Source organism: Diabrotica undecimpunctata, chromosome 5, assembly GCF_040954645.1.
Source record: "Diabrotica undecimpunctata isolate CICGRU chromosome 5, icDiaUnde3, whole genome shotgun sequence".
In the NCBI taxonomy this organism is placed as follows: domain Eukaryota; kingdom Metazoa; phylum Arthropoda; class Insecta; order Coleoptera; family Chrysomelidae; genus Diabrotica; species Diabrotica undecimpunctata.
Genome location: NC_092807.1, coordinates 62,846,870 through 62,872,118, shown reverse-complemented (window position 1 = coordinate 62,872,118; position 25,249 = coordinate 62,846,870). Strand labels below are relative to the sequence as shown.

At 34.1% G+C, this 25,249-nt stretch overlaps 1 protein-coding gene across 2 annotated transcripts in view; it reads left to right on the top strand.

The window, feature by feature from the left end:
• LOC140441348 (uncharacterized transporter YutK-like) overlaps positions 1 to 25,249 on the top strand; it is a 110,924-nt gene that overhangs the window by 16,813 nt on the left and 68,862 nt on the right. For both annotated transcript variants that reach the window (XM_072532011.1, XM_072532012.1), the window contains exons 2-3: positions 2,524 to 2,686; positions 13,056 to 13,263. In XM_072532011.1, the coding sequence (XP_072388112.1) occupies positions 2,524 to 2,686; positions 13,056 to 13,263 (371 nt within the window). The remainder of the gene's footprint in view (positions 1 to 2,523; positions 2,687 to 13,055; positions 13,264 to 25,249) is intronic.

Genomic DNA, 25,249 nt, shown 5'->3' with positions numbered 1-25,249 from the left:
TGCTCCTTCGTACAGCGTTTTCTGCTCTCCCAACAATATTAATATCATTACCAAAGGCAAGGATTTGCGCTAATTTGATATATATTGAACCGATAGTTGTTATTTGTGACATTATTATTACTTTTTTCAGAGCCAGATTGAACCGGATACAGCAGAGGGTCTCCCTGGCGCAGCCTTTTATTTATTTTAAAAGATTCGACAGTTCCCCCTGGATTCTGTCTTTACATTCAACTTTTTCAAGAGTTAATTTTGTTAAATTTATTAACTGATTTGGTACTCCTAGCTCTTTCATTGTTTTGAACATTTTTTTTTCTATTTACAGAGACATAGGCTGCTTTGTAAGCTATAAATATGTATATATGCCATATTCCAGGGTTTTTTCTAAAAAAATTTCTCAGAATTACAATCTGATACATTGTCGATTTACGACCTCTGCAACCAGCCTAGTATTTTCCTACTACTCGTTCTACATATTTTGTACTGCCATACGGTGGCATAGTATAGTGGAAAATATTTTATATGCTGAATTTAGAAGAGTAATTCATCTGTGTTTAAAGCATATTTTGTGTATGGTACAAAGTATTCCAATATTCCAATCACTGGTGAGGGATTTCTATGTCCATATTATTTATACGAGCTGTTGTAATGCCAATATGGTATCGTGGTCACTTTCTTTATATAGTTTAGCTGAAAGAGTATCTATTCGGGGTAATTTGTTTATAGCTAGTTTTTCATTGCGTCTTTAACTTCAAAAGTCGTTGGTGGTTTGTCTTTACTCTCAACTGTTCCGCTGATCTCGTCTCTTTTATCTTCCAGATTTTATTTTTCTTCCTCTATATTAAGTACCCCTTTATATTATTTCACCTATTCCATATATCTTTTCTTGTTTTTAATAGGTCACCATTCTGAATCCTGCATTTTCTCGTAGTTGCTTTGAATTATTTTATGTTAATGTTAACTTTCTCAAAAATGCCATCAATTTTTTCTCTCTCTTAAGATTTTCTATATATTTAAGTAGTCCTTATTTAAGTGGTTACGTTTTTTTCTTTCGTATATCCTCTTTTCTTCTCTTCTCTTTTTCTGGTAATTCTCTAAGGCTGTTCTGGTTTGTCGTCTTTCTGTAGGCTTTTTTTCTTGTCTTGCATTACTGCATTTATCGTCAAACCAATTGTTTTGACGGGCACAATTTTCTGCTCCTATTTCATCTTTTGCTGCTGCTTTAATGTCATCCCCTATTCTGGTCCAGCAAAAGTCTATATCTTGTTGGTCTTCTGATTCCTTTGCCTATTGGTAATCTTTTCCGAGTACCGTTCTTCAATCGTTGCGTCTCTCAGTTTTGCACTTTCGATTTCTTTCTTTATCCATTTTATTTTCATTGCAGCCGTTTGTAATTCTAGTTCTCAATGTTGCGATTACTAGACAATCATCTAAGTGTATGTTTGCGCCTATATAACTTCTGCAGTTTATTAAACCTGTTCTACGTCTTGAGTTTATTAACATATAATCAATCTGACTCGTTGTTCTTCTATCAGGAGAGGACCAGGTTACCTTGTGTATATTCTTGTGTTCAAAATAGGTGCTAGCGATTGTCATGTTTAGTGCTGCTGCTAAGTTTATCAGCTGTAATCCATTATCGCTACTGATATTGTGTAGGCTATGCCTTCCTATAGTGGGCATGGAAATTCGCTCTAGTCCTATTCTTGTATTCATGTCACCTAATACAGTATTAATGTCATTTCTAGGGCACTTTTTGTAGACTTGCTTTAGTCTTTAAAGTTATTTTATTTCTTTTGGTTTGTCAATAATCGGAGCACGTGCATTGATCAAACTGCAATTGAATTTACCTTTAAAGCTCAAACAGCACATTCTTTGACTGTAGGCTTTAAAGACAAAAATAAGGCCTTTCGTTCTTTGATTTACAATAAATTCCACTCCATTATGTGTTGACTTGCATTGCAGCTATAATATATGGCATTGGTTCTGTTCTCAAGAGTGTCGGTTCCAGTCCACCGCATTTCCTGTAGTGCTAAAACATCTACTTTGTACGTGTTCGCTATGTCTATTAGAGATGTGAGTGCTCAAACTTGGTACAGTTTTCGGGTATTCCATGTTCCTAATCTCCATTCCATTTTTCATTTGAAGAGTCGTCGTCATAAGTTCCATCCAGCTAATAGTTTCTGAGGTTAAGTATCATATCCTTTTTTACAGGAAGGGATTGTTAGCTTTTATCCCAACCCCTGAACCTGGAGGGCCAGGGACACTTCTATTAGGATTTCCATACCTTAGTCTGTGATGGTTCGAGGGTGTTATTTTATTTCCAACCTACCCGCCGGTCCTAGTACCGGTTAGGGCGTTACCCTATCCACCACCTGTGGACGCATCCTCATTTAAAAAATATTTAACACACTTATACCAATTTCCTATCCATTCGTTTAACCATATTATTACCATTATTAAAATTTATCTAATAGTTTGTATTACAATATTAATATACTTATACTCTACTTTGTTTGTTGTTTGCAGGAAGAAAATAGTATCAGAGAAACCGAAGAAAACAAAAATAGTACTCGTAAACGTATATCTAATTTATTTCAACCCCGAAAACGAATTCTAATCAATCTCACTGTCTTAATAATATTTACAATATATTTTGTTTGGGCAACATATTACTATTTACAAAATAATCGTAAGTAGATACTATTCAATTATTATTAATTTTTGCAATTTGCAATCTTGCATCCGCCTTTATGGCTATTAGCGAAAAACAGCGGAGGCCGGTCAGGTGAAGTAGGTGAAGGTGAGGTTCACCAAAAAAATATAATTAAATTGAGACAAATAAATAAAAAATGAAAGCAACATTATTATATCTAAATTCTGAAATAAATTATTTATTCTCTTTTAATTAATCTAAAAATTAAAAAAGACAACTAGCTTTATTAGCGGTACGTACTTGACGGTCAAGTCCTGACCTGTGTCAATAGCCGTGTAGGATTCAGCGAAATCCATCTGCATAAGCGTTCACGGTTGCCATCGCAACGTGACGTCAGCCTATCCTTAGTGATAGCTGAGAAAACTGGTGAGTGCAGTTCCGTCTAAAAATACATTATCCGACTTCACCCATTATATTTGGTATTACTATTTTTCGGAAATTTCTCTCAGCGACAATATTTTGAAATTTAGTCTATTATATATTAGTCTATTATATATCAGATATTTTTTTATATAGCTTTGTGTATAATGTTTACTTTAGTCACAGCATTAATTTTATTTGTTTAGTTCACTTTATTAATACATTTCTCTGTGGTTTGTTTCGGATTTCAGATATAAAGTGTTCTCGTGGATTTTTTTTTGTTGGACAAAAATAATTTTAGACAGACGTGAATCCAATTAATGACTTCTTCTTCTTCTTCCTATGCCGTCTCCATTAACGGAGGGTGGCGACCACATTTCTAAAAGTTTCTCTGTCTTTTGCAACGTGGAATAATTCGTCTACAGTCATGTTTGTCCAGTCTTGAATATTTCGCAGCCATGATTTCCTCTTTCTACCTATTCCCTTTTTGTCATCGACTCTACCCTTCATGATTACCTGCAGAAGACTATATTAAATGGTGGCTAAATTAATGACTTGGTGTGTAATATATTAGAGACTCCGTTTAGGCATTGGAAAAAAAACGAAGATAAAAGAAAATCCACAAGGAAAATAATTCCTGTAGCTGGCTGTATACCACGTATAACAAAAGAGGTTAGTCTTTGTATGTGGGTATATTTTATTTTATAAAAACCCTTAAAAGGGCAACATTACAAGCACGAACGTTTTCGGAACAACTGTTCCATCATCAGGTTAAAATACAGGTTACCATGCCTGAGCCACCAAAATATTTGGGTAAAAACCCTTTAAAATGAAATGTGTTACCAAAGATTGAACATGATGTTGATAATATCATCATCATAAAACATCATATAATATTATCAACATCATGTTCAATCTGTGGTAACACATTTCATTTTAAAGGGTTTTTACCCAAATATTTTGGTGGCTCAGGCATGGTAACCTGTATTTTAACCTGATGATGGAACAGTTGTTCCGAAAACGTTCGTGCTTGTAATGTTGCCCTTTTAAGGGTTTTTATAAAATAAAATATACCCACATACAAAGACTAACCTCTTTTGAAGATAAAAGGAATGTTCTTTTACATGGTCGACCAACCAGTATTTTAAACATCTGCGTCTGATCCAGAGTCGTCGGCTGCAATCAGCATCTGACTCAGAGTGGGCGGCTGAATTGAAACTCACCAACCCGTTTTAGCAGGGGTGGTGTTTTAATCGCCAAAAAAACCTCAATTAAATGTCAAGGTTCAGAACTAAAATACCCCAGGCAAGCAGAACGAATCGTATCTAGTATAAGTGCCCTCCACCAGAGGCAATTAAAATTGTAGCAACTGAAAAACCAGGTTTGATCAGAAGAATATGTAACGACCTACTGCAGAAACAAGAGTTTCCCAGGGACTTAAAGGAAGCGAACCTAGTTCTACTCCTAAAGCCTGGGAAATCCCCCGATTCAGCATCCTCTTATCGGCCAATATGCCTCCTGGACTGCCTTGGTAAGTTCTATGAAAGACTTATCAGGAAGAGGCTGGAAGGCGTGTTGGAAGATATGAGAGTGTTATCAAATCAACAGTATGGGTTTCGTAAAGGTAGATCGACAATCGATGCCGCGACCTGGATAAGGGACGCGGCAAAAACAAGCAAGAAAAGATGGGTGGTTCTTGTTTTGTTGGACATAAAAAATGCATTTAATTCAGCAAATTGGGGCCTTATAGTAGACAAAATCGTCGACTGAGAAAACGAAAAAAGAAGAAAGAGATGACCGCGGGAGTACCCCAGGGTTCAGTCCTGGGACGTGTACTATGGAATATATTATATAACGGGGTACTAGAAGTAAACAAGGAGAGTGGAGTGAGAACGATTGCATACGCGGACGATCTAGCTTTACTAGTCGAAGACGATACGAATTGGGGAATAATAGGAAAAGTAAATAGAGCAATACGAAAGACCGCGGCCTGGATAGAAAGAAATGACCTAAAACTAGCAGTAGAGAAGACGGAAGCCAAAATCTTGAGGGGACCGAGAAAAGGAAATGATATTTTATTTGAATACAAAGGCTCCGCAATAAGACCCCAGAAGACAGTGAAATACTTAGGTATAATATTTGACGACAGGATTACATTCGGACAACACGTACAAGAAGCATGTCGGAAGGCAGAAAAAAGGACCTCCACGCTAAATAATCTGATGCCAAATATAGGGGGTCCGGAATCCCAGAAAAGGACAGTGATGCTGCAATCAATCCTGTCCATAGTGTTGTACGGGGCCCCAGTGTGGCACGAGGTCCTCCGAATGACAAAGTACAAAGACATGCTTCTTAGGGCTCAGAGAAAACCTCTGATCAGGGTGTGCAGCGCGTACAGAACCGTATCAACCATAGCCTTACAGGTGGTGGCTGGTTCTGTACCGGTGCATATTCTGGCCGGAGAAAGAGTCCGAATGTACCGAAGGGGCAATGGGGCAATAGGTTCAGGACCACAGGAAAGGACGAGAAGTCTACAGACGTGGCAGAGGGAATGGACAGCCGGAAAGGCGGCGTGGACGAGATCCCTGATTCCGGATGTGGTGAGGTGGTACGAATGCCGCCATCGGCGCGTTAACTACTACTTCACACATGTCCCGAGTGTGGAGTGGTGCACGACGCGCAGCATGTTGTGTTCGAGTGCCCTGTATATCATGCAGGGCGTACCGAGCTACAGCTGGGTCTTGGATCCCCTCTAGGCGAGCCTCACGAGTTAATCGATAAAGCTGTCGATAGCAAGAGAGACTTAGACCTGGTCATTGCTTTTGTTACCAAGACAATCAAACACAAAGAGGAAAAAGAGAGGCGTCTGCAAGGGGGATGACCGATCGTCACTATTTATTTTTTAACGTGTTTGTGTCATGTACGTCAAGGCAGTCAGCGAGGGAGGACCCTTTACATCCAAACTACGTTGACTGCCCTTATTTTATTTTATTTATTTTGTTTTATCTATTTATTTATTTATTTACCAATTTTATTTACACAACATTTTACCGTTTTTACTCTAATTTTATTTAACTGTGGTGTATGTCTTAAGAGACATTCAGTAAGGGAAGGACTTTTACATCCGACTCAGACTGAGTGCCTCTTGTGTTTCTTGTTTTGTTTCTGTTTTGATTTATGTTTTCCTTGTTCTACCCGTGTCCATCCTGGGGCAGTTAGCAGGGGAGGACCTTTTACATCCAACCTATGCGGACTGCCTCCGTGTTCTAAATCTTGAGTTTTGAATGAATGTGTGTATTGAATGAATGAATTGATGAAAGTAAGAATGTTTGGCGTTACTCGTAATTACCAACTGGTTCTTTCTCGCTAGTTCCATCATGGAGGGACGGCAGCCCGGTCGCCCGACCCGCAAATGAGTTGCGCCGGACGGTCACTTGACCGACCAGTCTGCCGCGAGGCTTTTGCGGAGGGGGGAGGATAGGAGGCCGCCAAACCAATGGAATGCACGCAGAAAGTGCCAGAGGGAATTAGGAGTAAGGTCGGCAGGTCAGACATGCACGCGAAGTGCGGTTCCAGACCCGTCGGCTGAAGGAAGAGGGGGTGAGATTAGTCGGTAGGCGGCCTCGCCACGCGGTGAAGCGTGCTGGGCTGAATCCGACACACCTGGGACACCTTCCCAGACGGTCTTTTTGAAGATTCTCACCTCCCAAAAAAAAAAAAAAGTATAAGTGCCCTAAAAAACTGTTTTTAAGTTATTAGGGTCCTAAACTCTATACATTTTTTTAACGAATTTTTAATGAGATTTGGGCATGAATTGGTACCAAAACTCCTTTTGGCTCCGGCAAGCTTGCCTCATCTTCACCACTTTTTTAGGCCACGAGCCGCCGCTGGCGAAAGAAAAAAATATTAAAATTTATAGAATAGTACATCAATCAGATTTTGTATAAATAGTTAATTATTTTTATCTATTGAATAATATAATTGCTGTTGGCCCTGCACCTTAAGAATAGTGGTAAAAAAAAATAGTAGTCAAATTCACCGGGATTCCGAATTCAACTCTTTCCGCAATGTGTAACGGGCACTTCATTCTCCATTATAAAGTTTTTTATTGCTAGCGGGGCCTCGTAAGCCTCGTAACCTGAGTGTTACGCTCGCAAGCGTAACACTCAGGTTAGGGATCTCGTGTCAGCAGATGTTCATACGTAAGAAAACTAACCAAAAGCGGCAGTCGCGTGATGATCACCTAAGAAAAACGATTGGTGAAACTATCAGACCAACTGACAAAGGTTGAAATGTTGGTTGATCCCAAGTAATTTCGCCTATTCTTTGTGCCATCTGCTATTCCATATGTCAACTGTTTTGCTGTGGAAATATTATTTGAGATCTGTTGCTAATAGTTTTAGATGAAGCAAGTTCAAAACCACTACTTTTAGACCATGATATAAATTTATCGAGCTGATCTTGTAGTACTTTGGCCATGCTCTGTATACCTATTATTAGTTTTCTTTAAGAATATTATAAGATCATCCGCATACAATCTTGCTTGAATTATTTCATTCATTCATGTATATTATGGAAATTCATACTGTAAACGGAATGATGCCCATGCTCCTATAATTACAATTATGTGAATATACGATTATCAAAACCTATGGGGTGATCTTTCTGCTACGAACATATCAGGCGAAAAAACTAAAATACATTAAGTTTGTTTATAAGAGGAAAAACTTTTGAAGCAAAAATTCGAGACCAACTCTAAATTTCGGTTGTGTCCATTTTTTTAGACCAAAGAAAGTATAGAAATTTTACTGATACATTTTTTAAACTCTATAAAAACTATAAAAACATTAGACAATAGCGAATAAAATAAAAGACTTTGTAGGCAAACAAACGAAGCACTAAACCTACCAATTTTTCACAGCAAAATAAATCGATGGAAAACTTTTTGCATTCGATTCGGAATGGTATTCTGGAAAGTTTGTGAATAAAATTCATGTTGGTAAAATAAAAATTGCATTTTGTGCATAAGAAAAATACATTTTCAAAGTGCATAGAAATTGAACAATTTGCAACTAAGAAAATATCGACAGGAATTAGTTAAATTTTATAACTCGGAGGTTTTCGTAAGGTAAATCGCTGAACACGAATATGTTTCTCACGAGTATGAGCAGCATTGATCCTCGAGCTATCTTGAGCACAAAGTGGACCTCGTTTCCTGGAGTTTTATGTTAGTTTCCTTCGAAATCAGTCAAAACTTACCTCTGAAAAGGTTGCCCAAGCCATTAAAAAGCTTAAAAATAATAAATCACCAGAAACTGATCAAATTTGTAGTGAGCTCTACAAGAAGGGTGGCGACGCCCTGCTACAAACACTCCCTAAACGTTTACTTCTTTTCTGGTAAAATGAGACCACCCCCTGTGAAAGGTCTCAAGACGTGATATGCCCGTTACATAAAAAAGCGATCAGCTCCAGAATAACAACTACACAGGTATAACTCTGCTACCAATTGCTTACAAAATACTAGCAAACACTTATGAATATATACTCTACGAAAGGCTACAAGTTTACATAGTTGGAAAAAACTAGGCCGGATTTACCCCAGAAAAATCAACAATTGACCAGATTCACTCAATAAGACACGAGAAAACATTAGAATGTAACATTGAAATCCATTATTGTGGATATCGTATGCAAGGCTACATACGACAGTGTCAAGAGAACAGTACTATACTAATCAATGAGTGAGTTTGATATACCAGAAAAAACTTTATCCTTTGAGATAAAGGATAAACTCAGACAAGGGAATACCCTGGCTTGCCTCCTATTTAACATTGCTTTGGAAAAGGCAGTCCGAGACACACGAATTAGAGACGGTGCAATATATCGATACAAATCTTAGCATACGCTGATGACATTGATATACTACGACGGTTCGATAAGTACCTAGCCTACAAAAAGAGCAAAAATTTTGGAAAAATGGCGATTTATTTTTAACATAGTTTATTTTTAGCTCGATAAACTTGACCCAACAATGCTCCAACTTGTTTAACCCGTCTGAAAAATATGTTTTCCCGAGGTCTGCGAAGCAGGCTTCCGTGGTGACGACGACCTCCTGTTTCGACTTAAATTTCTGCCCGGCGAGTGCCGTGGGAAATGTTTCAAATTTGGAAACAAAAAAAATCACACGGTGTCAAATCTAAAGAATATGGTGGATGGGGTAACAGTTCGCAGCCCAATTCGACCAATTTCGCTATGGCGACGGTGGAAGGATGAGCTGGTCGGTTGTCATGGTAGAAGAGCAATTTTCCTTTGGAGAATGGGGTCATTTTTTCTGCAATTTAGCGCCTAATCGGCCCAATAATTTGGCGTAATAAAACCCCGTGCTTTTGCCATTCTCCAGGTAGTCGATGTTGATCGCCCCTTGTGAATCCCAAAAAATTCGCCTTTCCCGCCGATAGGACAGCCTTCGCCTCCTTCGGAGCACGTTCTCTGGGTGCCGCCACTGTTTCGACTGTTTCTTGGTCCCTGGTTTCATGGACCAATGGATTCATGTTGCGTCAAAGGTTACGAAACGATGCAGAAACTCCTTCGGTTTACCTTTAACAGCGTCAAACACTACTCTGAAGTGATCTCACGGTTAAGCTTGTTGTCTGGAGTGAGCAAATGCGGCAAGTATCACGCTTTCAGCAACTTTCTCATGTCCAAAATTTCATACAAGATATGACATAGTCGGTCTTTTGAGATACCTACTGTCTCAGTTATCTCGCGTATCTTCAGTCAGCGGTCTGCCAAGATGAGATCGTGGACTTTTGTCACGTTATCCTTCGTGGAAGCCGATTTCGGGGTACCTGGGCTCATCAAAAACCAACGTGCGACCACGTTGAACCAATTTTTGAGGGTTGCCATCGAAGGAGAAGAGTCACCGTATACAACATCCAAGAGCTCTTTGATTTCGCTACGCGATTTCTCTTGCGAAAACAAGAATCGAATCGACGTCAATTGCTTATTTCCCATTTTTCTAAAATCCGCGCACACGCTCGCTTTCACACAAAACTATGGGTCCGATTGGCTGAAATTTTAACATTAGTCGTCTACAAGAATATATTACACGATAGTAGATTCCTCTTGAGATAGTAGCGCCATGGGGCGGAGAGGCTACGTACTTATCGAACCGCCTACGTAATAGGGCGACGAAACAGGTCGGTCTAGTCATCAACGAGGACAAGTCACATCTTTAAACGTGTTGACAGCTTCACATACCTTGGCTCGCTAGTGACTACTACTAACAAAACAAGAAAAGAAATTAAACGAATAAACCCTAAATATAGGGCATATTACGGATTTCAAAAACAATTCCACTCAAGAAATATAAAAAAAACTAAAATTATTATATACAAAACACTGCTGAAACCGGTCCTCACATATGGGGTGGAAACATGGACTCTGGGAATATTCGAGCGTACGGTACTCCGCAAAATATTTGGAGCTATAAACGATCAAGGGCAGTGGCGCAGAAGATAATTTCGAATTATATCAAGTCTTTAATGAACTAGAAGTCGTAACATTCATTAAAACATAGCGACTTAGATGGGCTAGATACAAAATACGAATGCTTGACAATATGATTGCTTAAAAGCTAATGACAGGAGTACCTATAGGAACAGGAAGAAGGCCGACCGCAAATTAGGTAGTTATATGGAGTTAGGACCGACTTAGGGATACTAGAGATCAGAAGATATTATATTCGTATTCAGCAACCTCGATAATACCCGAGTAACAAAATTGAACAGAATTGAAAATTGGTAGGTTTAGTGCTTTTTGTTTAGTGGTTCATTTCCTCGCCTATTTTAGCTTGCAGAGACAAGCATGAAAGAGATAACAAACAGTAATTTCGAAATACGGTTCTCAATATCGGTTTCTGTTACTAAGACTTTCACAAACAACTGATAAACAAATTATTCAAATTATGCTTTGTTAAAATTTCATCGAAATATTTTACGCATAATTAGAAATTGTATTATTTATTGGGATATCGAAGATATTAATTTACTATTTTAGTGTATGTTGTCTGTGTGCAGAGAAGACAGATTTTTACATAATACCGGTATATCCCGAGTAATTGCCTTGTTACTACGTATAGTCAGCTTCATTGTGCTTATAAACAATCGATTATTATATCCGAACGACGGTGTTACATTCGATGAGTAACGATTGGATAAGGACGAGATTTTTTTAATAAAAATTCTCATATCGGCTGTATTGGAACTAATGGTCTCTGAGTTTGTACACTCAGTTGACGCTCTTACAACTACTGCTTTACCAAGGCAGTTAGAGAGGAGTTGGGCTTGGAACAGATCATAATAATAATAGTGCGCTAATCTAAGTTGACAATAAAATTAAGGGAAAAGTAATATGAAACTATGTTTCGTACTCTTTAATATGTGAATCTGTTGTTTAACGAGATAACTTAGAACAGAGATAGTCTATTGTTAATATAAAAAATATATTTTAAATATTTAATTTTATCCTAATAATAAAGAATCAAAGAAATCAATATTTTGCTCTAGAGGGTATGGAATTAATTAATAAATTAGGAAAACTATATTCCATACTTCTCTCTAAACATCTTGGTGGCGCAGTAGTGAAAGCTTCAACTGAGCGTACAAACTCAGAGGCCGTGAGTTGAAATCGGTGTAGAGATCAGAATTTTTATTTAAAAAAATATGTTTTTTATCCGATCCGATTTAATTTGTATATTTTTACATCCGGATATAACTTATCATTTAGTAGATACTAAGTATCTCAATTTGTGAACTTGTTATAACTAAGTATTATTTAGGTCAATGCGACAATTTTGTCAAAACGGCTATTACATATTTTTTAGACATATGCTACAGCAAGTAACGGAAACGGTCGGAGTTTTACTTCTTTCTATTTCTATCAGTAACAAAATATTAATTGAATCACAGCAAACTACCCAAGGAAATTTCTTTATCTTAAGGCCATCCTCCCATTCGAGCAAAAACAACGTCTAACTATACTCTGCCATGTACGCAACAGCCAAAAAAACGTGAAATTCGATACTCATATTCTGTGTGAAAAGAAAAACTAAAAGTGTGTGTGGGAATCTTATCCCTAAAAATTAACGTAATCGTCTTAAATGGTGCCCAGAACGATTGACTTAGGACCAAGAGTGGAACGGTGTTGTCTTTAGTGATAAATCTCTTTTCTCTCGCATCATGACTGAGCCAGAATCAGAAGACTACATGCTGAAAAACGAATCGAATCTGAACTTTAGTACCTTGTTTAAGCTTACGCTTCTTCAAGGACGGTTTGCTCCCTTTTTTGGGTAGTCGTAGCTTTTGAGGGGGCGAGCAACGTTAGTTAGAGGTAATGGACTTTGACAAGAGCTATGAGTCATGCCGATGCAGTACACAAGTTCTTGTAAAATTTCATTAGCTATACGAGTAGTATTTTTTGGAATGATACCTTTTCTTTTTCTTACCCCATCCAGGGTGTCTTTGATGTCAATGTCCCAGTTAATGGTCCTGCTAAAATGAACTTCCAACTAGGACGAGTTTCTGTAATCAAGAGCTTCTTATTGGAGGACTATCTGGTTTCTCACAGCATTACGGCTGTGAGGGGATTTGAATAAAATTAATTGAGTTTTGGAGGGATTGAGTATAACTCTCCATTTGTTGCACCACCATCTTTTACCATTAGTGAAAAGAGAATTCCACAGTATTTTGTCGAATGGTACGTGCACCGCACTGTTGGGATTATGGTGTTGGGTGCCATCGCTTATGGTTCAAGGTCTCTCCAATCTTGGTAAGAGGGAACATGACAGATCAGCGATACGTAGGAGAAAATCCAAATTTTTCAGCACGATAACGCTAGGTCACACATTGAGAGTTACTATAGATTTATTTGAACAGACTGTTTATATTAATGCATTATATTATATTAAATTGTATATTTGTTTTAGCACCTGGCTGGGAATATTTTGGCTATACCACTTGCACAGGATATGGTTTTCTTGTAATTATATATGCTTTTACCATATATGGATATTTAAAGTTTTATCTGTTAAGAACATCTACTTATTTACTATTTAAAAATGATATTTTTAAGTCAACGTTCTTCAAATTGAATAATGCTATCGACAATCATGCAACATCATGTGTGTTATTAAGGTAAATGTTTTTGTATAATTAATTATATTCTTTGTAAATTTTCATTGTATTTTTATATTTTGGCCAATATTTAAAAGCTTAAATCCAAAATTTTAAATATCTCAGTCGACAAAAGTGCCATAAATGTTATACTAAATTACACAAGACAAATTGAGGCGACTTTCTATAAATTTCTAAATAAGTTTAGATCATGCATTAAAAAATAAAGAAATTTTATTCATAAGCAATCCATTGTTGAATCAGGTATTGGACGAATTGATATTTAAATATAAAAAGGATGATAACCAAATATCTTTAATAAAACATATCAATATTGCTAGTCAAGGAACATGCTTCTATATGGAAAATCGTCATAGTGCTTCCCCAAGGGAAGTAATTTTTTTAAATGAAACATGCATATATGCCAATAGAACCAAAATAAATTTAAATCTTTGTATGTAGGTATATTAAAAAAAAAACCCTTAAAAGGGATACATCAAAAAAACAAACGTTTTCGGAATAATAATTCCATTATCAGGTTAAAAGCAGGTTAACATGCGTGAGCCACCAAAATATTATGGTGAAACCCTTTACAAAAATTGAAGTTACCAAAAAATGTACATGTTGTTGTTAAAAATGAATGATGTTTAATATTTTATTAGCTTTAACTTCAGGCAACATATAACCATGCCTCACGTGAGTACCAGCCTCCGGAGGGTAAACCTCTTCAAACGGACTTCAGCTGGTAACTGATTTTGATTTGATTCGTATTTCGTATGATTCGTATCATTGATGACGCATAGGTAATCTTTCATTTTTCCGACTGTATATGTTCCGAAAGATTTCCGCGGTTATTACAATTAAACCTAAAGCTAAGATTAATACTATTACAAGAATTAATATTAAACTCAATAGGCTTCCGTGTTGAACAGCGTCGATTATCACTGCGCCGAGCTTTCGACATCCTTTCTTATGTCTTCTTCTGGGCTTCTGAGGTCTCCGTCTACCGAGCCCCCAGATACTACTACACTGATAACTAATCAATAAACTACTGTAGTAGCCGTTGAAGGTAGCCTATCAATCCCTAATTGTACACTTGTTTCAAAAAATCAGCTAGTGGGCCAAAATATTTCTCAAATTGGGTGGCCAACATCTGGGGCAACACATTTCAATCGTAGAAAATATCCAAGTTATTTTATGTTCATTTTCATGCAAGAATTTAGTGCTGCTAATGTTTGTATTTGTCGACATAGCTAAATTAAATAGTCGTGGTCCATTATCATTATTGCTTTCATGAATTGTTTCTTTCCTGGCGACTTCTTCGTTATTTTCATCTTTTCAAATTTTTGCGTTGTCCCCAAATACCATAAATATATCATTCGTAGGTATGTCTTCACAGTCTCTTCAAGTTGTTTATAAAAACTCAACTTATCCTCGTCGCTTGCATCTTCTGTATCATAAAAGTTAATTATTGATATATTGATTTGCTTGTTTTTTATTTTGATATAGGAAATTCTTTCACTAGTTGCTCTAAACTCTATATTTTTCTGTCTTCATTTTCTGCTTATTATGCAAGCTGTTCCATTTATTCCTTGCTTCTCTTGCCCTGCGTAGTAAAGTATGAGGCTTTTCTTTTCTATTTTCCTTTCTTTTTCACCTTATCGCCTGATGTGCCAGTATGTCTTATTTATATTTCTCATTTGTTAAGCTATTTCTTGAATTTTTCCTACTGCTGACATAGTTTTTACATCCAAGTTCCGATTTCTACTTTGTTCTGGTTTTTCCTATCATAATTTTTCGTTTTATATTTTATTTTTTCTGTAATCCCTAAATTAATTACTTCCATTTTTGTTGCTCTTTAGTTTTTATGTTTATCAAATTCGTGTCCATTTCTTTTACCTGGTCAGTTTTATTAAGCTCTTTCTTTTATTCTGCATTATTTTTTTGATATATCTAATTATAAACTTTTTTGTCTGATACGCCCTCCTATTGCTTTTACTCAATTCTTATTTCTTAATTTCTTGATTTTTGCTTGTTTCTCATTAGTTTTTCTTTATTTTCCAGATCCTTTAATTTAATTAAGCATATCCTATCTCCAACTTTCCTTGCAAATTTCACGTCTATCAGAATGTCTAATTGTTGTCCTATGAAACTTGCTTATTGTGCTTTTTAGTTTATCTGTATCTGTTGTGTCGATCATTAGTTCTGTCGCTATAACGTTGTTGTTCATTTTTTGATTCTGCAACCATTCTACGTTTTTTCATAAGCCTTTCAATGCTTTTCTTATTTTTTAATTTTTCTTTATTACCTTTTCGTAATTTTACGATCATGTTTTCATTCTTTAACATCCTGATTTTTTTCCTTAATTCTTCTTGTTGTATGCACATTTCTTTAACATTTTTCATATTAATCTTCTGCATTAAATCTAGCAACACCGCGGAAAAGGCCAGCTCCCAGTTTACACATCGAAGAGCTATTTCTAAAATCTGAATCCACTTAACAACTTTCACAATTTTCAGTTTAGCTCTCTTTATACACTTTTCTTATATCTAGCAACTTCGCTTTTAAAGCTTACCAGAATTAATTCCTTAATTACCGATTTACACTTTTCGATAAGATAATTATCAAAGCAAACAAAAGGTGCTTAAAAAACTTTTCAGTATTTCTCTTCAAAGTCGAGATAAATAAAGGCTGAAAACTAAACACCTGTAAAACAGTAGGTTAAAATCTCACTCTTATGTCCAGTCCTGCACATTGTTTAGCACTACGCTGGGATTAGGTTCTGTTTATGATTTATAATTTATTTCTCACTATTTCTCAAGAAAAATCAGGATAATCGAAGTTTGGATAGATCAGGATATTTGTTGGCCAAGGGACATACCTATTGATAACTCTATTCTTGAGGAGAGAGGCTTGAGTATAAAAGTTTATAATTATTGTATTTTAAAGTATATTAGTAGTGTCGCCAAAGTGACCAATCACGACACAGATTGGTACTTTGGCCGGACAATCACAAAGCTCGTTATTAACTGCTTTGTCATTGGCCTCCTGGCGAAAGATTGCTGCGAATTCTCAAACACAAAGTGTATAAAACAGCAGCATATCTTCCGATCGGGATCTAGTCTTCTTACACTACTAGCCCCGCCAGACCTTGTTGGCTTGGTGCCACTACCACCACTACTTTGAGTTTTATCATTAATTGAGTAACGAACTTTCGTTGAAGACGTCGAAACAAAAAGAAAACTTCATCAACTTAGAAGAATAAGAGCCAGCGAGTTGACTGAGAACGTTCCCTGCTAGATAGACATGACCATTGAAATAGAAAAAGACAGTCTTCTTCTTCTTCTTAGCGACAGTCCCTTATAGACTAGCGAGGCCCGGCAAAACTTCTCGCAACGCAGAAGCCCAATTCACATTAAACTCCACGAACACGAGGATAAAGTCGAAAAACTTACGATCCTCTTAAGCAACCCACTACCCGAGACACTAGTGGTAATCGTCAAGAAGAAGGATGGCACATTTCGATTTTGTGTTGATTCTCGTAAAATCAACAAGATAACAGTTGACGAGGTCTCCGCCCTGCAGCCAATCCACAATGCAATTAAAGAACTAGAAACGGCGAGAATATTTTCGACATTAGACTTGAAGAGTGGTTTTTGGCAAATATCACTACACGAAGATTTGATCCCGTTAACAGCATTCAGTCTATCCAACGGATCGTCTTATGAGTTCGTAGTTATGCCATTCGGACTTAAGAATGAACCTGCAGCCTTTTAAAAATTGGTTACATCAGTCTTCGCTGGTTTCATAGTCGAATTCGTGAAGGTCTATATGGACGACATAATTATATATTCCAACTCCTGGGAAGACCATCAGAAACATCTTCACCTCGTCCTAGAACGACTCAGAACTCATGGAGGGTTTCGTTGAAGAAATGTCGGTTTACTACCAACACTTTAGAGTATTTGGGCCACAAAGTAACCGACACAGATACTCAACCCTTGGAAAAACATTGTAAGAAAATCAAAGGTTTTCAGCAACATAGATTAAACAGGGACGGTATAGTTTAAAATGTTTTAATCTTCCATTTAGATAACTAAAAATTCATTCCTCGCATATGAAACAATATTTCTTAGGTTTAAACTCTTTAACCCCTAAAAATTACCCCTGAAGACGACTGCAATGTTAAAAATAGTTTTGTATACATTAAAATTCTAAACATATGTAGGTATTTAAATTAATAAAACTTTGCTTACGAAACATTATTTGTTTGGTTGTAACTTTTTTAACCCTTATAAACTATCCCCATGCAAATAGTAATAACAGTACAAAGCACTCAATATTATTTGAATTTTTTTATTAATTATAAAATATAGACAATACGTAAAAATTATGGAAAATTATGTAAAAATAGTACAAAAAAACCAGGAACCATCACAATCACTTGATACATCTTCATAGATTTCATCTCCTTCTTCGTTAATTGGAGGGCAGTTTTGACAATTATCTCCCGAGCATATCGCACACGTGACATTACAAAATAAATCTAGCTTTCTAAAACCACACGAAAATCCGCAACCTTTTGTGCAATTACAAAAAATCATCTTTACCAGCTCCTCTGGCGGAAGAAAACATTCTTACTGGTTGTAGAGATTCTGAATCTTTGAACCTTGCCGAATCAATTATATTTATATTAAAAAGAAAAAGACAGTTAAGATTTTATTTCACGTATAGGGAGCTTGCGCATCCGTTTATACGTATTTCAGCCCAATAGGCATCATCAAAACGGCTTTCGCAAACGCTCTGAACGTGAAATAAATCTTTTCTGTCTTAGGAAGCAACTCTAACATGGCTTCGTATAGACGCAATGTAGCGACATCTAATAATAAAATCGTAGACTAATTTTCGAAACCAAATTCAAGAATTCCGGTTTAATCTGTGCCTTCTAAGAATTGCAAGGCAAAACAGACGTTGATTTCCCAGTCATAACTGAGTTTATAAGTATAGTCTTTTAATTTTCTCATTGAGAGCACCACTGTAGACACAAGCGAATATAATTTAACAGCAGTATCCTATTTCAAGTAGCTAGTTTCTATGTACATTAGCCCAGGGGAACCGACGGCTTAACGTGCCCTCCGAAGCACGGTGAACGGCTCGTATTATTTTTAGAAATAAAAATGTCGTTGTTGGTGCCGAGATACTTATCTATAAAATTATTATGTTTAAAAAAAAATCCACAAGGAAAATAATTCCTGCAGTTGGCTGTATAGCACGAATCACAAAAAAGAGGTTAATCTTTGTAAATGGGTATATTTTATAAAAACCCTTAAAAGGGCTACATTAAAAACACGAACGTTTTCGGAACAACAGTTCCATCATCGGGTTAAAAATACCTTAAATAAGTATAAACCATTTAATTAAAGCAAACGTGGTTTAAAATTTTGACTAAGGTTAAAAAAGCAAAATGGTTATACTTACAGATTAACATGCCTGAGCCACCAAAATATTAGGGTAAAAACCCTTTAAGATATATAATGTTATCAAAGATTGTACATAATATTATTAATACTATTTGATGTTTAACATTTTAATTAAATTTTACTTCAGGTAACATACACCCATGCTTTAAGTGAGTTCCAGTGTCCGGAGAGTAAACCTCTTCAAATGGACTTTAGCTGGTAACTGATTGACAAGATACCCATTACAAGATTACAAGATTAGATCTCTAATTAAAAGTTGATGCACTCGAAACAGGTGGTGTTCACACCAAGATATACATTTTAATCGGTGATATCTCCATTGGTTTTTACGGTACAGAAGTTTATAAAACATGAGAATGTTTACTAAAAAAAGAACTATATTTTTGTACTTTATACAAAAATATAAAAAAAGAACATTTTTTTAGAAATTTTCTAAATATACGATACAATTTAATATAACTTTTTCAAAAGTAAGGTGTTTTAAACCAATCAAACTCATGGATCTAATGATGAACACTAAAAATAAAAGTAAGGTGTTTTAAACCAATCAAACTCATGGATCTAATGATGAATACTAAAATAAAATGTAATTTAAAAGAAAAATGATAAATTTGGTTTTCAGTGGATTAAAATATTCGAAGAATCTTCCTTTTACGAGATGTAACTTACTCAGTTTACATGAAAATGACTTGTTGGAGTGCTCATTTTAAAGGTCTTTTCATAGACTATATAAAAAACGTTAGTTTCTTAACCCCGGAAAAATTAACCCTTTTCTTACAATGCAACGTTGAATGAATTGATCCAAATATTCGCAAAAAATGTCTTTTTTCACCGACCATATCTCTTATTAAAATTAAACTTAATTTTTATTTTACACACTTTTGCCATCAACCAGTATTGACTTTCTGAAAAAACTCCAACAAACAAATATATATATATATATATATATATATATATATATATATATATATATATATATATATATATTGTTATGATGTGTTGTTGTTTGAATGATGAGCAATGAGTATTTTTAATAATATAGGGTTTTTATCGCGGTTCTCAAAGAATTAGTTTGTAAGTACTTTTTTAAATTATCTTTATTATAACTATTATGAAACACACATATATATCTAACCTAGCCAATGTAAATTTAAAATAAACTATCTTTAAATTGATGTTCTTATAAAACTAATTAAATTCTATAGACAATGTTAAATTTAAACAAACTATCTTTAAAATTGAAATTGTTATAACACTAACTAAATTATATTAACAAAATTTTGTACCTTTCTTTCACTGAATGCCTAAATGAACTGTTTTCTACTATATAGATTCTAATCACCACTGAATGTCTTCGTACTTCGGTTATCCTTGTTTTTGTGAAATTTCTTTTTCCAATTATCAGCTTCTACCAATTTAAGATATATTTTTCTTCACCAGCATTTATATACCACCAAGCAAACCAGCAAACACCATTTATATTTATTCTTCTTTTCAATATACCAATATCCAATTATTATAAGTTGATTTATACTAATCTCCAATCATAATATAATTTTAATTCCTTCCAATGTCCATCCAATATTCTTCTAATATACTTTTATAATCTTCAATAATTATTTGTGTATAATTATAAATGTGCATTAAATATATGCATAATTTTTAATCTTCATTTAACTCACTATATTAAACAATTGGACTATCTCCAACTAACTTTCATATTTCTTATTAAACTGCTTGACTGACTTACTAAAACTGTGAACAATTGACTTCACTAACTAATCTACTAACTTTCATAATAAACTGCTTGACTTCTGACTAAAAACTCCATCTTGAATCCAAATCACGGGTATTTATATCTTTTGGATATTCTAGAACCATCTCGTAAGATATCATGTTCTATTTAGTTCTATTTAATACATGTCTGAATTTTCTGGAACAAACCATTTCGCAAACATGGCCATCTCCGGTGATCCAGAGAATTCCATTCTTTTCTATTATTAATTTTGTTGACATTTAGGCTTTTCAGATCAGAATAAACATTCAAATTAGTAACTAACACTCTAATTTAATAAAATACACATTTCAAACAATATAACCCCACTTATATTCGTAAAATTCTTAAAATGACACTTAGGAATGGAGGGTATAGTGTGTTGCCTAGTCACATGGCTCACTTAAAAATATCTACAAAATCATAACTACTAAAATACAACTTTTTACAATTATTATATGATAATTTCTTAAAAATACCCTCACATAAATAATTTTTATTAAATTCTCTAGTATATAACTTATTTAAAACAACCAAATATCTAATATTATGTAGTATATAACTTATAAATTATTTTCTATAAACCCTAATCGTATCAATACCCCAAAATAATATTTAAAATAAATAATTTACTTATTATTTTTTTAAATATTAATTTTCTCATACCTTATTAAATTTAATAAATTAATAATTCAATTTTTTTTTTTTTTATTATTTAAAATGTGTTAAATACATCCCTGTTCGCTGTCTATGTCAAAGCAGAGAACAACGGAGCACAGTTCGGCTATTCTATGGTCAAACTGTCATGTCAAATGGGGCAATGGATGCGATATCAGAGAATAAAATATAACCTTAATTAAAAATATAATCTATATTGTGTTCTGTTTATTTATAGACAAAATCTAGGAATTATTTCCATTCAAAATAACTTTCATCAATATAAATTGGTAAGTTTTTTCACTTTATTATATTAGAAAGACATTTTTATAGCAATTATAGTATCAATTTTGTGTCTAACCCCAAATTATGATTTTTAGGGTACAAATTAATTTCCATATATACAAAATTCAACAAGTATGATGTCAAATTGATTCAAAATAATGAAATCTACCATCTACCATTTAACAAATCAAGTCTATTGAATAAAATGGATATATCAGTAAGTTATTAGTGTTATTATATTTGTGTTAAAGGTATAGAAATCATTATTCAATCTCTTCATGACATTGAAAAATGTCGTTGATATGAAACATGCCTCTTAGTCTGTTCTCTGCATCTATTAACACATAACTATTTAGTCCATTCTGATTTTCAATTATGTATGGACCTTCAAACATTGGTTGTAATTTTTTACAACGATTTTCTTTAACATTACTTTTTCTAAGTGAACGAATTAACACTAGGTCTCCTTTTTGAAATGTGATTGGTTTTTTTATATTTCGATTTTGTCTTCTGATATATTTTTCAGCTTTCCTCCTAATTCGGTTATTCACTTTCTGCATTACTTGTTCTAACATATCCTGATTATATTCACTAATCCACTTTCTGTTTCCTATATGGCCAAACATTAAATATTCTGGTACTTCTTCTGTATTCAAATTATGTGTATTATTTAAAAAATACTCTACTTGTGGTATATGTTGCTGCCAAGTTTCGTGTTGATTTTGGCACAGTATCCTTAAATATTTTATAACTTCTTTAATATATCTTTCTGCAGGATTTGCCTGAGGATGTCTGATACTTGTAAAATGAATGTTGATTCCCTTTTTCTCACAAAATGTCCGAAATTTTTGGTTGTTAAAATATGTAGCATTATCTATTATGCAATTTCTAAATGGTCCTATTTCTTCGAAAAATTGATTAATATATAATTTTAATGTTTTAACATTTGTTCTGGAGCAGGGATATAGTTTAATAAATTTTGTATATAAATCAACTATCACTAGTATATGCTTTTTTCCTGTTGGACTGAGAACTAAATTTGAAATAAAATCCATGGAAACTGTATTTAGTTTTTCATATACAACATTAGATTTATATGTGTTCTGGTTTTTGAAATTCTTTTCTTTGTTTAGTTGACATATTGGGCATTGGGTAGTAATTTCTTTTGCTATACTTATGTCATTCTTTGCAAAATAATTGTCCCTAAATAGCATCCATAGCTTTCTTGAACCAATATGCATATAATTGTTATGTAAATTTTTCAATATTTTCTTTGCTAAAGTTCTAGTTATTACATATACTTCTATGCCATTTATTATTTTATAATATACCCCATCTTTCCTAAGGACTTTTTGTTTTTCACTCAAATTGATCTGATCTCTTATAATTTCTTCTTTAGAATATAATCCAGTACTTTCTACTAATTGATTTAATCCAATTTTTATTGTTCGCTGCCCTTTTTGTGGTATATTTTCTAACCTTGATAAAGCATCTGCCACTATATTGGATTTTCCAGAAATGTATTTGATTTCAAAGCAGTATTCACTAAGTATTAGACTCCACCGATGTATTCTACTGTTTTCATATTTGTTATTTAATATAGACGTTAAAGCTTGGTGATCTGTTTCTATTGTAAATTCATTACCCAACAAATAAAATCTTAATTTTGTGACACAGTGTATTATACTTGCTAGTTCTAATTCTGAAACTGAGTAACCCTTTTCATGTGGCTTTGTAATTCTTGAAATGAATTGTATTGGGTATTCGACCCCATCATGTATTTGTAATAATACCCCTGATAATCTCTCTATTGATGCATCTGTTCTTAATATGAATGGCTGTGTGTAGTCAGGATAGTATATTTTCAAATTTGACAGAAAAATGTTTTTAATTTCTTGGAATGCTAGTTCTCTTCTCTGATCCCATCTCCATTTTACACCTTTTCTCAGTAGTTCAAGTAATGGAATTTCTTTTATACTTAGATCTGGTATCATCCTTTTATAATAATTAATTATTCCAATAAATCCTCTTAAAGTTCTTAAATTGTGTGGTGTTTTATATTCCTGAATGACTTGTGTCCGTTCTGGATCCATGTCGATTCCCTTAGTGTTAAGTTTATAACCTAGATATATGACTTCTTTTTGAAAAAATGTACATTTTTCTTGATTTATTTTTAGTCCAACTTTGTCTAATCTATTTATTATAATTTTTAGGTGTTTCTCATGATCTTCAGCCGTTTTAGAAAAAATTAATATATCATCAATGTAGTGAATTACAAAATGTTCATATTGATCCAAAATATCATGAAGACATCTACATAGAGCACTGCAAGATGATTGAAGTCCAAATGGTACTACTTTGAATTGATATACTACTCCATCTATCTGAAATCCTGTATACTGTCTACTTTTTCTTTCTAGAGGTATTAACCAAAAGCTATGCTGTAAATCAATTTTAGTGAAAAATGACATTCCTGTAATTCTTCCTAATATTCCATCTATACTCATTGGTGCTTCAAATTGCTTTTCAGTGATCTTGTTAATATTCCTTGCATCCAAACATAACCTGATTTCACCTGATCTTTTACGCACTACTACTATAGGGTTGATAAAACGTGTATCTGCCTTCTCAATGATTCCATCTTCTAACATATTATTAATTGTTTTGTTTACTTCTTCTCTGTATTTATATGGTATTGGGTATGATTTTGTTTTAAAATCTTTTTCTTCTTTAACTTTTATACTATGGATATAATTTTGTGCAATTCTATTTTCTTTATTGACAAGTCCCTTGTGTTGCTGCAATATGGAAATGACTATTGATTTATATTCTTCAGGGCAATTTAAAACTTTCATTATATCTTCTTCTTTACAAATAAAATTATTCTTCATTATGTACTCATTATTCCTTGCTTCCAATTTTACGCACTCCGCCTCGTAGGCATCCATCTGCTTAAAATTTCCATTCCTTAAATATTCATTACAATAATTATTCTTTACATTCTTCTGGGACATTTCCCTATCATCAAAATACATTTCTTCTTCATAAACATCATTATTTTCTTTTAATAATAGCCTATCAACTCTTATTCCTTCTTCTACCTCATCTTTCTGCATAAATTTAATTATTTGCCCTTCCAAAGTTACCATTTTTTCTTCAAAATCTATCTTTACTTTCTTCTTTTCCAATTCATCATTTCCCATTAATATATCAACACATAAATCCTTGACAATAAATCCTTGCATATTAATTTCTTTATTAAGAATATTAATTTTAAAATTGGCTAGTTTATCAATTTCACCCAACTTCTTATTATTTGCACCAATAATTTTAATTTTTGGAATCTTTATTATATCTGATAGTTTTAATGTATTAAAAACAAAATTCTCCGAGACTAAAGTACTTTCTGAACCAGTATCTATCATAATCTTAATCATTTTATTTTTGGCCAAAGCATTTATATAAATTAAATTAATAGATTCAATAATTTTCTCTTCATCTAAAGAAATAAATTCAGAAGGTTTTTCATAATAGCAATGGCCTAACTTGTAATTCAGAAAGTTTACTGCACAAAATTTTGATTATTAGAATTGTCAGATTGTATCTGACCACTTGGATCTGATGTCCTATGTCTTTCCCTACTATGACTTCTACTCACATTTTCTTGCCTTGTACGATTTCGTTCCCTGTCTTCGCAGCTCCTATTCCTTCAAACACAATTTACCTGTCTGTTATAGCTAGGTCGCTCTGTATTTCTTCTATTGTTAAAATCTTGTCTATTATTATTAGTACTGTTATTAAAATGTTGTCT